General features: G+C 50.5%; 4 protein-coding genes; 2 read left to right on the forward strand and 2 right to left on the reverse strand.

Moving 5' to 3' along the window:
• Positions 1 to 929: 929 nt before the first annotated feature.
• On the forward strand, positions 930 to 2,503 carry FFUJ_07531 (probable mitochondrial porin; the record flags this gene model as incomplete). XM_023577794.1 has 5 exons in its annotated part: positions 930 to 974; positions 1,215 to 1,337; positions 1,550 to 1,580; positions 1,788 to 2,290; positions 2,354 to 2,503. The coding sequence occupies 5 exons, from the start codon at positions 930 to 932 to the stop codon at positions 2,501 to 2,503; spliced, it is 852 nt and encodes a 283-aa protein (XP_023430802.1).
• Positions 2,504 to 4,359: 1,856 nt separating this feature from the next.
• Positions 4,360 to 6,169, reverse strand: FFUJ_07532 (related to alpha-mannosidase IC (MNSIC); the record flags this gene model as incomplete). XM_023577796.1 has 2 exons in its annotated part: positions 4,360 to 4,533; positions 4,583 to 6,169. The coding sequence occupies 2 exons, from the start codon at positions 6,167 to 6,169 to the stop codon at positions 4,360 to 4,362; spliced, it is 1,761 nt and encodes a 586-aa protein (XP_023430803.1).
• Positions 6,170 to 7,902: 1,733 nt separating this feature from the next.
• Positions 7,903 to 11,204, reverse strand: FFUJ_07533 (probable HUPF1 protein; the record flags this gene model as incomplete). XM_023577797.1 has 2 exons in its annotated part: positions 7,903 to 10,867; positions 10,918 to 11,204. The coding sequence occupies 2 exons, from the start codon at positions 11,202 to 11,204 to the stop codon at positions 7,903 to 7,905; spliced, it is 3,252 nt and encodes a 1,083-aa protein (XP_023430804.1).
• Positions 11,205 to 11,849: 645 nt separating this feature from the next.
• Positions 11,850 to 12,804, forward strand: FFUJ_07534 (probable IMP4 protein; the record flags this gene model as incomplete). XM_023577798.1 has 2 exons in its annotated part: positions 11,850 to 11,855; positions 11,914 to 12,804. The coding sequence occupies 2 exons, from the start codon at positions 11,850 to 11,852 to the stop codon at positions 12,802 to 12,804; spliced, it is 897 nt and encodes a 298-aa protein (XP_023431446.1).
• Between the last annotated feature and the right edge of the window lie 556 nt (positions 12,805 to 13,360).

The following is a 13,360-nucleotide window of genomic DNA, read 5'->3' on the forward strand; positions in this document are numbered from 1 at the left end:
GTTTGTCAGAAAACTTCTTTGGTACGGAGTACAGGTAGTACCTCAACCTCCTTGCGGGCATACTTACCAAAGTAATGGGTCTGAGGTGTTGTTTCAGCTGCTAGTAGTGGTCAGTGAGTGATGGAGTCACATGAGTTGTTAGTTGTTAGTCTCTGAGCTGTTCATGCGTCGACAACATGCAAACTGAATAAGGGATATCCATGGACGGACATGATGATGAAGGACTCCGTTGGGCAGCGAGATAATTGCATGCAATGGACTTGACAGCCCAAAACTCTACTACCTAATAACCCAGTGGCATCGGTATGTACGAAGCCTGAAACCGGGAGGATCAGGCAATAACCACCAACCTAGGTACGGAGTAGGGAATTTGACGTTGCGATCATGGATGGTCTGGTCTGTCCCTCGGGAAATGGATGTAGCCCATCATCCAATTGACTTCTCTCTCCTCTTTGACCAACTCTTTTCGTTGTCATCGTTCATTACCCCTCCACGTGGGCCCCGGCTCTGGGGGATATTGCTTAAATTAATTACATGATCTCCAGCTAAAGGCTGCCTTTTATCACCCGGCCAAGTGACAATGTGACACAGACCCGACATCAGCCGACTTGGACTACCCATGTGCAAATTCCTTGCTGGGCGGCGCACAGGGCAACTTCAGAGCCTGGTACACAAGAGCTTCCCGAGCTATGCACTGAGCCTGAGCTGGTTCCAGCGGGGTTCCCCAACAAGAAAACCCTGTGTAGGAGATCAGCCCTGTGTGAGTCTGATCCCAAGTATTTTCTAGTAAGTAGGTACCTAGGTAGGCTCCATCGTCTCCCACTCTCCTACCCCATTCGTTTCTCTCACATCTCTGTCGAAATTCCAACTTCATTTTCATCACAACTTTCCTTTGAGACTTATATCTTCCAATACCATCCACCGCCACTATGTCTGTCCCTGCGTTCTCCGACATTGCCAAGCCGGCCAACGATGTATGCTCCTCTCTCCCCTCCGTCGTCTCGGCACCTCCCATTGCTCNGTTTTGATTTCTTGGGCTGTGACAATATCGAGAATTGAGCTCCTCATTCTTCGCTCTTTCGGAACTTACGTGATGGAGTGAATTGGAGCATCAGCCTCCAGATCCCCTATTGCATTGATCTGCTCCGCACGATCATCCGCTACTATAGATTCTTGAAGTTTACGGGCTCTGCTAACTCTTGCGCCGTTTATAGCTCCTGAACAAGGATTTCTACCATCTCTCTGCCACGACCTTCGAGTTCAAGGACACCGCCCCCAACGGTGTTGCTTTCAAGGTTACCGGCAAGTCGAGCCACGAGAAGGCCACCTCTGCTGCTGTAAGCATTCCCGTTTCCGCAAACTCAATGGCAAGCCGTTGTTCCTCGGGGGTTCGGAAGTTAGTGTTCGGTCAACCGCGGCTTTTGGTGTTGTTGACCAACTTGATTCACTACATCTTCATCACAAACGAGCTCTTATCGGAACGAGAAAACGGCCTTGCATTTTGGGGTGTCTTTTTTTCTGCCTTCGGGTTACTGACTTTAGTCTTCAGATTGAGGGAAAATACACCGACAAGCCTACCGGTACGACACCACCATCTTTTCCTTCAACACCTTTTTCGCTTTCACCATCTCCGTCTCCACCACCCATACCCAAACCCCGCCGCAAACAGAATCTACCCTCTCTCAGCGTCTCGCGAATCCTTGGGCCTAAATCAGGCTGGCCGGTCGGATTTGCGGCGTTTCTTCAACCTGGCTATGCTCAGTTGCTAATGTTCTATTCCCGTACAGGCCTGACCCTTACCCAGACCTGGAACACCGCTAATGCTCTCGACACCAAGATCGAGGTCGCCGACTCCCTCGCCAAGGGCCTCAAGCTCGAGGGTCTCTTCAACTTCCTCCCTGCTACCGCCGCAAAGGGTGCCAAGTTCAACCTCCACTTTAAGCAACCCGGTTTCCACGGCCGTGCCTTCTTCGATCTCCTCAAGGGCCCTGTTGCCAATGTCGATGCCGTTGTCGGCCACGAGGGTTTCCTAGCTGGTGCCTCCGCTGGCTATGATGCTAACAAGGCTGCTCTGACCGCCTACAGCGCTGCTGTTGGCTATGCTGCCCCCCAGTACAGCGCTGCCATCACCGCTTCTGATAACCTCAGCGTCTTCGCTGCCTCTTACTATCACAAGGTCAACTCACAGGTTGAGGCTGGTGCCAAGGCTACCTGGAACTCCAAGACCGGCAACGCTGTCGGCCTTGAGGTTGCTAGCAAGTACCGCATCGACCCTGTCTCTTTCACCAAGGTTCGTACAACCAAATTCCGGGTATTGTAGAAATGAGTGACTGACTCGCGCTCCAAAATATAGGTCAAGATCAACGACCGTGGTATTGCTGCCCTTGCCTACAACGTCCTCCTCCGAGAGGGCGTCACCCTGGGTCTTGGCGGCTCTTTCGACACCCAGAAGCTCGACCAGGCTACCCACAAGCTCGGTGCTAGCTTCACCTTCGAGGGCTAAATTTCTCTCAGGAGTGGTAGATCTTCCAATAGCAGAGAGTCGTCGTTAAAATATCCACTTCAGAGCTGTTCTCCCCTCAGCAGCTCCTTGTCCCTTTCAGGCTTGTGGGCGGTGGTCTCCGGGGATGTAGATTATGTTAAATAAAAAATCTCGAAGATGATATCATGGCAATTGTTTGTTACTCGTACTGCCGAGGTATAGATTCCATCTATGAAATGTTTTGAAGTAATGGTACCGTTTTCTAGGGACGAGGAACGCAAAGCCTCATAATGACACTTATTCTCTAGGAGACACGCCCAGTCTTCCCGTCTGCAGTCTATCGCTGCTCAAGTCTTGTTCTTTTTTCTCTGCCCAATGCTCATGAACTGAATATATATGAGAGGCGCCAGTATCGCAGTGGCAAGAATGCCCGATATTATGATAAAATGGCCTGTGGTGGTTGTCTGAGCCTCGAAGCCGATGTCATCGTCGCCCATTGCGCTCCTTTGTCTCCTATCTTTGCGCCGTTGGTCCTCTCTTCGATGTGTTCGCGTATGCCCCGCCTTGTCAAAGTGAGGAACATCATTCTGATGTCCAAAAGGGTCATCACCAGGTCCCATTCCCCCATGGGAAGATTCATGACTAAAAGGATCCCCCCATGGACTCTTCTGGCGACTATGCGATCCGCCTTGTTCATGTGTTGATGTGCTTCGACCACCAGTACTCTCTTCGTGGGCCTTACGGCGCTTATCTGCCTGCTCTCCCCAGCCTCCGCTACGGTAAAAGCTAGGCGGCGGACCGCGAAAAGTGCCTCTCCTGCGACTCAAACCCGATGGTGCACGACCGCCAGGCTGATGAGAGTGGTAAGAGCCGTGATGGAAGTGAGTTTGTGGTGGGTGGTGTTGCAAACGAAGGACATCGCGATCGTAAGCTGCTCGACGAGTCTTGTCAGACAGAACAGTATATGATTCGGAGATCAGGGAGAACGTCGAAGATGCGGTTGGATCAGATGGATTTGCATCGGGATGGTGGGTTTTTGAAAGAGAATAGAAAGACCTGAAGTGTTAGCTTTCCACACTCCACAAGCATCATAGAGAGGGACAAAACTTTTTTATCTCAGCGGGTGTTGCATCGTGCCTTATGTTAAGCCTCTCGTAGTGATTCTTATGCGCGACCTCATCATGCCGCCCTCTTCGATGATGAGCTCGCAGCCCAATTGCGACGCTGTTTGATGTCCGACACCGGAGCAATTTGTTGCTACATGTTGAAAGAATTGGCGCGGGGCGCAGGCTACACAGGGAAGAGGGACGCAACGGCATGCCGCATTACGGCCGAGGAAAGAGAGCAACTAGGTAGAGAGGATGAAGGAGAAATTAGAGGAGCCGTTGGAAATGTTGCGGAAGATTCGTGTAAGTGAGTGGCGTAGCTAGGTAGGTTCTTATTTTCGATGACGTAATCGCTGGAGGTAGACAGTATGCGTCGGGCGGGGTCATGCGCGTAGCGGGATGATTGATCATACCTCAGGTGGCTTTGAGTGTGTTCATGGTTCACAATGACACCAATTTGCTACAGGATAGAGTGTTTCTGAATCGTCATTGACTTCTATTATATAAATCATTCCAGTAGTACATATTCAACTTGGATCCAGTGGGAAACCCCTACGTACACTGCTCTTCCAGTATCATAACGCGACTCGAGATGGACTTGATGTAGGCTTGATTGAGAAACGTAGTAGGTGGGAAGTAATGTCGGGAGAAGAGATCGTTGCGACAGGTATTTCGTATACTAACAAAAACAAACCATGCACTTGTTACACCAAGGTAGCCTATTAAAACACCAATAGCCCATAGCTGTACCAAGTCAAGAAAGCCTATAGATTAATGGCCAAATTTCCACCACGTTGTCTTTTTCTTGGGAACCTCAACTTCCTCACCCTTGGGGCGCCTCAAGGGATGAGCCTCAGTGTTGAGCACCCACTCATCCAAGTTGATGACGTTGGGATCATCAAATGTGAGATAGAAGTACTTGATTGTTTCTGACATCCAGAATGTCTAGCGAAAGTTAGTTTTTGCCAATGATTTGAGAGCGAGCGCGACCTACCTCCATGTTATCACGCTTGTCGCTACCTTTCCTGTTAACGTCACTAATTGTAGCAAAAGCCTCTTGGGTCTCGGTCTGCTTGACGATGCCCTCCCACATACGCCAAGCAGCAGTACGCCAGACATCATCGCCTGTGATGCGCCACATGTAAAACACGCTCTCGATGGCCTCAGGGCGCAGGCGGTATTCTGAGTTTCTAACTCGAATGAAACCCTCTGGGAGCTTATCCTTCTTCTCGACAGGCTTGTCACTCCAGCGGCACTTGCTGGTGATGGACTCACAAGCTTCAAGCTGAGCGATTTCGGGCATAATATTGGTGGGGAACGCATCGTATGCCCAGACACAGCCAGCAGTGAGACGAGAGCCAAGATCAACGAAGTCGCTCCGAGAAAGGAGTTTACCTGCCAGAGCATATGTGCCACCGACAAAGCATGTCAAATGCTGCATCTCAGCGGTCAGCTCAGGCTTGCTACCCTCTTCGCCTGCCAAAACATTGCCAGACATTAAGATATCCAGGTCCTCGGGGTTACGAGGCTTGTACAGAATATGCTTGACAGCAGTATCAAGTGCCTTGGTGGTCATTTCGACATACTCAGAATCCAGGCCACCCAACAAAGCATGCATCTTGGGCAAATACTCGTAGAGCGAATCTGCGCCGGCGCCGAGGGTAAAACGAGCTTCATCAACTTTCTCATCGCGGTAGTTCATAACATGGGGCCACAAGCCAGGAATTTTGGTCTTGTCCTGGTTACGGTAGAAGAACTGCTTAATGCGCTCAGTAGCATCGTAGTACTTGGGGTTGCCAGTGATCTGGGACAGTCGGGTAAACTCGAGGCACATTGAGCCTCCCGCAGCGCCAGACATGGATGCGTCCGCCTGCTGGGAGCCACTCTTGGCAGCCTTGAAATAGAGCCAGTGGGATGGCAATCGATTGGGGGTATCGAACGCGGCGTACAGCATTTCGCCTAGCTCAATGGCCTTGCCGAGCAGAACAGCTTCGTCAGAAAGCTCGTAGGCGGAGAGGAGGCCACCGAGATGGCGGATAGCCACCTCAAACAGATTGAGATATTCGTCTCCAGTCCGCGACCAATCGATCATGGCGACAACCTTGACGGCTTCCCTGAATTCATCCTTCATATCAAGAATCCACAAAGTGTCGAGGGCATCGACGATTTGAGCAGCCCAACCAGAAAATGTCGTCTTTCCGCGGAGGGACACGGGTGCGAGCTCATCCCAGCCCCACGCATGCTTCTTGTAAGCTTCCCAGCTTTTGGTAAATGCTTGCTTGATGGCCGCTTTCCTAGCCGTGGTTTCGCTGTGTTCTTTGTAGTCTTCGGTGCGCTCTTTCTGAATTCGTGGCAGTAGTTTGAACGTGCCGTTCGGTGGGCTCTTGATATCCTCAACTGGGTGGAAGACTTGCTGCTTGCTCCAATCGTAGCTACTCGGAAGATAGTTATATGTGCCAATTCTCACGGTACGATAGCGCTCGTAGGGGCGGAAGTTATGGATCAGGAACCATGTGATGGCGATGAAGAGAAAGAGGCTAATGTAGCGACGACCTGGTCGTCCTTGAAATGTGGCTAACATGGTTATGATATGTGCATTACGGGGTGGAACGGTCAGATGTCGAAACGATGTAGTTATCTCAGCGGGTCGGTCAAAGGCAGGTAGATGAAGAATAATTGGATCAAAGGAGCGACGTGAAGGGCGAACTAAGTATGAAGGAGAAAGCGAGCGATTGAAGCACCGCGTAGCGAACGTGAAGGAGGGAAAAGGGAAGATTCAAGGTAATTTGCATGAGAAGTATGTTACCTTAGTAGGTATCTACCTACCTACCTACTAAGTAGTAGTCAAGCACAGTTCCGACCGACCTTGAGTAGGTAGGGAATGTCCTGTATCTCACTAAATAAATGTGCGGCGCAAACGTGGAGGCTCAATAGAGAGACAGGAGAGTAAGGGAGTGACATTGGTCCTGTTAGTGGAAGCCAAGTCCGCCAACTCCAAGGGAGGGGGGGTTGCATATGCGCCTATAAGGGGGGAGGCTTGCGTTGGTTGTTTATAGCTAAGGTAATGAGCCGCGTACATACAACAAGCCCCTGAAAGATTCCCCATAGGCTTATCGTGATCACAATTGCTACCGTACCTTATGTAGCAATTCTCAATTGAATTCAAAGTCCATAGACGCCCCACCGCGTCGCGTCCGTTGACAACAATTCACGACAAAGCCTGCCTGCCCCGACGGGACGGGACTGACGGGGGGGGCCAGGAGTGTGATCTCATAAGTACCTTTGTACCCAGGTAGATATCGGGATTTGGTGTAATGGTCCAGGCCCCAATAGTTTGTCCCCCACCACAGCCGCTCACACTTAACAAGCAGGCACGTTAATCACAAGCCATCTAGCCCCTGGGCCCTGACCCAATCTGTTCCCCCTGTACTGAGTACTAGGTATTGGACGGCTGAACTGTCTCACACACCTGATTCTTTAGAAGAGCAATGGTTCAGAAGAAGCAACTTGAACGTCCACATAGTATATTGGCATCCCTTAGGTATTTGGCGTACAGTAGGTGTTCTGATTAAAGACACAGTGGAGTGTCAACCTGGAATATGCCACCTTGTTCAGAAAGCCCATGGGATGCCTTTTTCACATTCCATGAACCCATTCCTTGCCTCACAAGAACTCATCTGCATATTGGAGACACTTATTCCTGCATGAGATGCTCAAGGTCAAAAGAACGGCTCAAGTTTGCTATCTAGTTATCTGGTAAAGACTGACGAAGGCCAACTCAGAATTTCAACGTAGGGTGCCAAAACACCAAACAAGTGAGTGACTCAGGAGTTCTTCGATGTAGGGAGGGTTTTGCCAGTAGGGTACACATGGCGTTTCTTCCAACATCTCATCTTGTATAACGATATCTGAAGGCAGTCTTTCGTTGCTGGCCACTTCTCAATAACACTTCTAATCACCATCCCCCTTGACCCTTCCACTATTGCACTGCATTCTCGAGATCAAGACAATCTGCACCTGCCGGGCCTACTACGACCCTGTAGAGGCCGCCGTAGGTTGAGCCTCTGGCAATGCAGCTCTCATGTCTTTGCCCTGGCCTATCCAGCCGGGTGTCACCCATGAAACGGGCACGGCACGGTCTCCACAGATATGGGCAACTCTTGAAGATGTCAGCCTTGTTGGGAAGACTTCACGAGAAGACAATAATGTGAACCTCCCTCCTCGCTCAATGATCCGGCGGTGGTGACAAGTCGTGCAGCAGAGCCCTCGGGATGCAAAATTGGAATCATCTACCCGTAGTGCTCATGTTGTCCTTCAGTCGTAGCCTCCTCCGATCTGACTATGGAATGCCGTGCTGACACTTTTCTCGTCATCGTCAAAGCGTCGCCCATAACCATTTCCAGGAACCATGCGTCCACTGCTCTCAACATACTGTTTAAGCCGATCACTTTGGCTATAGGAGACAGGCCGCATGCCCGTGACAGCGTCGTGAAGCCCCGCTCCAAGACTAACACCGCCCTGGCCAACCCCTTTACCCCCGATGACACTAGAAGATGCATCCGTATATTCGGAGTTGGCCACACTCTCACCTGCAATGCTTTCCGTAGCACGTCCACGGCTCTTCCCGCCTCGGCTCGGAGCAGTGACCCCAGGAAGTCCAGGCCATTGATCAGGAGTGAAGCTTGAGAACATGGGAGGGAAGGCGCTGCTAAGAGAGGCACCTCCAAATGCAGAGCCATGAACAGAGGACACATCGTCGGGGATGTAGGACGCCATGGAGCCTGCATCAAAGTCTCGACCAGATGGAGCGGGGTTGAAGCGTCCTCCATTGGAATAGCTGCCGGCTCCGAACTGCGGTTGCTGATTCTTTTGACGATAGCTGACCTTGGGTCGGCTGAACTGGAGCAAGCATGCCTGCAGATTGGTCAACGGGCCTTCGACAAAACATTTACGATCCTTGAAGTGGACAAGAAGATTGTGCCAAAGCTCATGTTTAGACAAAACTTTGGGATTGCCCAGGATGACGAGGCCATACTTGGCTCGAGTCAAGGCCACGTTCAAGCGACGAGGGTCAGATAAAAACCCAATGCCCTGATTGTCGTTGGATCGAACACAAGATAGAACAATAAAGTCCTTCTCACGGCCTTGGAATGCATCAACTGACGCGACCTCGACTTCCTTATAGTATTCCTTCTTGTAGGTTCCTGAGTTCTGCATCGTAGTCACAATGTAGCTTCGCTGGCCTTCATATGGAGTAATAACACCAATGTCAGCGGGCTTAACGCCGGCCTTAAAGAATCGTGTGACCGCCTTCTCAACATTGGATGCTTCCGTGCGGTTGAGATATGAAGTTCCGGAGGCAGAAATCTCCTCGTGGCCCAGGTTAGACCAGAACATCATGGGCATCTCTCCGACGGGCCAAGGGAAGTCGACGTCCTTTCGAAGGCGATTCTCATGAGTGACACCGTTCTGCAAACTACCGTCGTAGAACATGTTGGACGGGAACTCAGATAGACAGGGGTGCATTCGGTATTGGATGTTGAGCCGGATAGGCGACAATTTCAGGTTGACCAAGCGCTCGAAAAGCGACTGGTTAAGGCCAGCCTTGGCCGCCTTCTTGTTCATAATAACAGGGCCAAGCTGCTTGTGATCACCAACAAGGACGACCTGCTTACATCCAAGAACAAGAGGGATCATGCACTCAGGCTCCGCCGACTGAGTCGATTCATCAATCAGAACATTTCGGAACTTCATCTTCGAAAGACGAGGGTCGCCAGCTCCCACGCATGTGCAGCAGACGACGTCAGCGTTGTTGAGAATATCTCGTTCAGCTATCTTGGTAAGCTGTTTGTACTTCTTCTCATCCTGACTGGACAGCTCGCCAAGTTCGTTCTTCAACTGGGAAAGTTTGACAAGCTCGCTGTTGTGCTCTGACATTCGCACCTGCTCATGAAGAGCTAAGAAGCTGACAGACGATTCCACATCCTCGCGAGATTTGGCTGTGAGACGAACAACCTTGAGTCCTGTACGGTGAACACGCTCGCAGAGTTGGTCGACGGCGACGTTGGAGGGCGCACATACGAGGACCTGGTTCCCGCTCATCTTGGCTAAGTGATAGATGATGGTAGCCGATGTGACAGTCTTGCCAGTTCCAGGAGGACCTTGAATCAAGCTCAGGGGCTTCTGAAGAACTGCCTTGATGGCGCCAACTTGACTTGGATTGAGATCAGGGAGACCAGGGGCAGACCACTTCTTAGGCAGGTTTGTCTTCATGACCTGTAGCTGGACCTCATGACCAAGCAAGGTGTGGAAAATGTAGCCAGATACACTCATATCATCAACAGCAAATGTTTTCATAGCCAACTGCATGCGGTCGTAGGAAGTCGCTTTCCAAACGTAGTCTGCTGAAAAGTTGTGGGATAAGTCAGTGGGCACAAGCTTTTCGTTTCCAGTCTTGCGCAGCTCCAGTGTGACCTCATCAGATTGGTTATTCGGGATCTTGATGACATAACCAACCCCTTCCCAAGGAGATCGCAGCTCGCCCTTGTAACGCAGGCGCATTTCATCACCAACAGCAAGCTTGACATCTCCGGATTCGATTTTGTGGAGATTGAAGCTGACTAGATGCTTATTGTTCAAACCGTAGTCCCAGCGTACGAGGAGCCCATCCTCTGATTGCGCTTCCTTTAGTTTCTTGTCATAGTCGGATTCCATTTTGACCAAAGGTCCGAAAATGTTTTGGTAATGATAAGGATCGTCATAGTTTAGCAAGACAGGTTGAGGGTCGTCATCAATACTAGCTGCCTTCTCAAGATCAACGACTGTCGCCTTAGGCTCAATCTTCCACATCTCCTCTAATTTGGCAATCATATTGGGTGTAAGATGGCGGGCTCGGAGCTGTTCGGAGTCGGATGGGGTCGCGACAAGCCAAGGCAGAAAAGCTCGTTCTTCGATGAGGGGTTGCCATCGCGATGTATCCCAGTTCATGTCCTTGTTGGAGGTATTGGCCGCGCAAGGCTGTCGGCAGAGGAGGACGACAACAGTATCGGACTTTGCTGGAATGAAACCTAGGAGAAAGGCATTTTTGGTTCCGCAGTTATAGCATTCGAGTACAGTATCACCCAGCGTAGACTCAGGGTGGAGTTGAACTTCTTTATGGCGAGCTCGAACAAGATGATTCACGATGTGGGTCGAGGTGCCGTTGCCTCTCGCACTACAAAACCATTTGTTGCAGGTGAGACATTTGACAACACATCCTGGGGAGTGAATACCGCAATAACTAAAACCATGTCAGCCAGATCCAAACATGAAGGCAACAGATAAACCTACGCGCAGGCATGGGCTGGAAGTTCTTTCTCTTCATCCTGGCCCTTAAGTTTGAGTCCCGTCAGTCCGTCGATCGGGACACTGTTAAGACTATCATTGTCGTCTTCTTCAAAAGCCTCGGTCTGGTTATCATCATCATCGGCTCGGCGGCGGCCGTTACGATCTCCATATTTGCCATAGAGTAAGCTCTCGTCAGGGTCGATCGTGGAAAGGTCATCGGCTCCAGCTTTGATGGCAGCAGCGGAGTCGGATATCAAATGATTCCCAACATGGGTGAAGGCGCCCTCCATGTTAGTGTTTTGTTTAAGTTGTTGGTGGCTCGTAGAGTTTTTCTGCACAACTTATCAGCAGCTGAATGCCCCGCGTCAGGGCAAAGTACGGGTGGCGGTGACGCAGTGGGCGATGAAAAGATTCAATACGTTCCTCGACAGCCAAGACAGCGAGCGCGACTTACCCAGAGCTGTTATTCTTCCGAGAAGTATCCGTATGGGAGGCCCAGGGTGGCTCGGATCGGATAGTAAAAGTGTTTGGAAGTTGCAAGTCGCTGGTAAGGCTCACATCATCGCGGGAACGAATGCGCCGGTACAAAGAATGGCCAGGCGGCGAGGTATATTCTCGGAGTCAGGCGTGTTTGGCAAGTAGTAAGGATTGTCACAGAACGCACGTCACAAAGTTGGCGGCAAGAAATTATGCCTTCTGTTGAACAATTACATCCAGGTGAACAGCTGGACCCTCTTTGCGAAGTGCAGTTGGTGGGACATTTTGCGCCCACGTGATAGGCGGTTTTCGTTATCAATAGATGTCCGCCTCGATAAGGAACTTTTTCTTGCTACTGACTTCTTGTGGTAGCGTATACCTAGTATCTAACCTAGAAATTTTATACATGTTGCAAAAGCTTAAGCATCACTTTGCGAAAGCGAACAGACGCCAAAACAATGATTGTAGGTTCTAGTAGGAGTATCTTTTTTCTTTCTATGAATATTAACTTTGTTGGCATAGCGCAAACAAGCGCGCCAAAGGCGCGATTACCTCTATCGACGTGCTCTTCTTCTGCGGGACGCTGAGATCAGCGAGAAACGAGCCAAATTGAGATCTTCTTTGGCTTCTGGCAAGCCTTTGGATCCTTCAATTGCCAACGACAAGTCACTTCGCAAAGACTACCAGTATGACGAATCACGACCTGATCTCACCACCAACGAGCAGCTCGACCTAGACGATGAGTACGCTCAGCTTTCAGGCATTGTCGATCCTCGCGTTCTTGTGACGACTTCACGAGATCCCTCGGCTAGACTATCAGCCTTCGCCAAGGAGATCAGACTTCTACTTCCCACTGCTGTGCGCCTCAATCGCGGAAACCTCATCCTGCCCGATCTAGTACGCTCCGCTCAGTCAGCTGGCCTCTCCGACGTCGTCCTTCTTCACGAACATCGAGGCACTCCAACTGCTTTGACATTGTCGCATTTTCCGCACGGTCCAACTGTCTCATTGTCTCTTCACAATGTCGTTTTACGCCACGATATTCCTGGAAGCGTTCGAGGAACAGTGAGCGAATCGTATCCTCACCTCATCTTCGATGGCTTTACAAGTCGCTTAGGTGAGCGTGTAGTGAAAGTACTGAAACATGTCTTTCCTCCTAGAGAAGCCATCACGAGCAAAAACAAGGTCGGCAACCGAGTCGTCACATTCAAGAACATCGAGGACAGTATTGAAGTCAGACATCATGTTTTCGTACGGACAGGATACGACAGCGTTGAGCTAGCTGAAGTCGGGCCACGGATGACAATGAGGGTATTCGAGATCCGAAGCGGCACGCTTGACAACAAGGATGGCGATGTCGAATGGCACCTCACGCAGTACACACGAACCGCCAAGAAGAAGAATTACTTATGAGAATGTCACACACTTCCCGTAAGCATTCGATCCTATCGGAGATGCCCTACCATGGTCACCTCCTGCCTGATCGAAATGAAACCGCTTCGAATCGCAAAGGCCTAGACAGCCTCTGCACTACCGTTCATCATATGATCTGGATAACTTATCGAGCTGGAACATATCGTGAGCAGGGACGACGCATGGTTGCATAAAAACCGTGACACGATATTGGCGTTTTGGAGTTTTTCGATGCAAAATTATGAGGCGGTGGCCCTGAGAAGATGGCGACTGTAGTATTGGAAGAATTGACTTCGGCTACTAACAGTGGCAGATGTTTATTGGTTTATGGCGACCAGCGTCAGCACTGAGGTGAGAAAGGTGATGAAAAAGACTCCAGGCAGCTGGGGTCGAGCTGGGTCTTGCGGAGGCGAGTTACCATTGAAGCGAAACAGTTCTGTTTATTGTCCCGCAGCAGTTTCCATTGGACTCATGTTGGCTATCTATCATCAAAACTATCTAGAACCAAACCAGTGCCTTGGCGCTGCGGATGGAACCTACCTTCGACGGCTTAGCC

The sequence above is a fragment of the Fusarium fujikuroi genome, chromosome FFUJ_chr05 (assembly GCF_900079805.1).
Source record: "Fusarium fujikuroi IMI 58289 draft genome, chromosome FFUJ_chr05".
In the NCBI taxonomy this organism is placed as follows: domain Eukaryota; kingdom Fungi; phylum Ascomycota; class Sordariomycetes; order Hypocreales; family Nectriaceae; genus Fusarium; species Fusarium fujikuroi.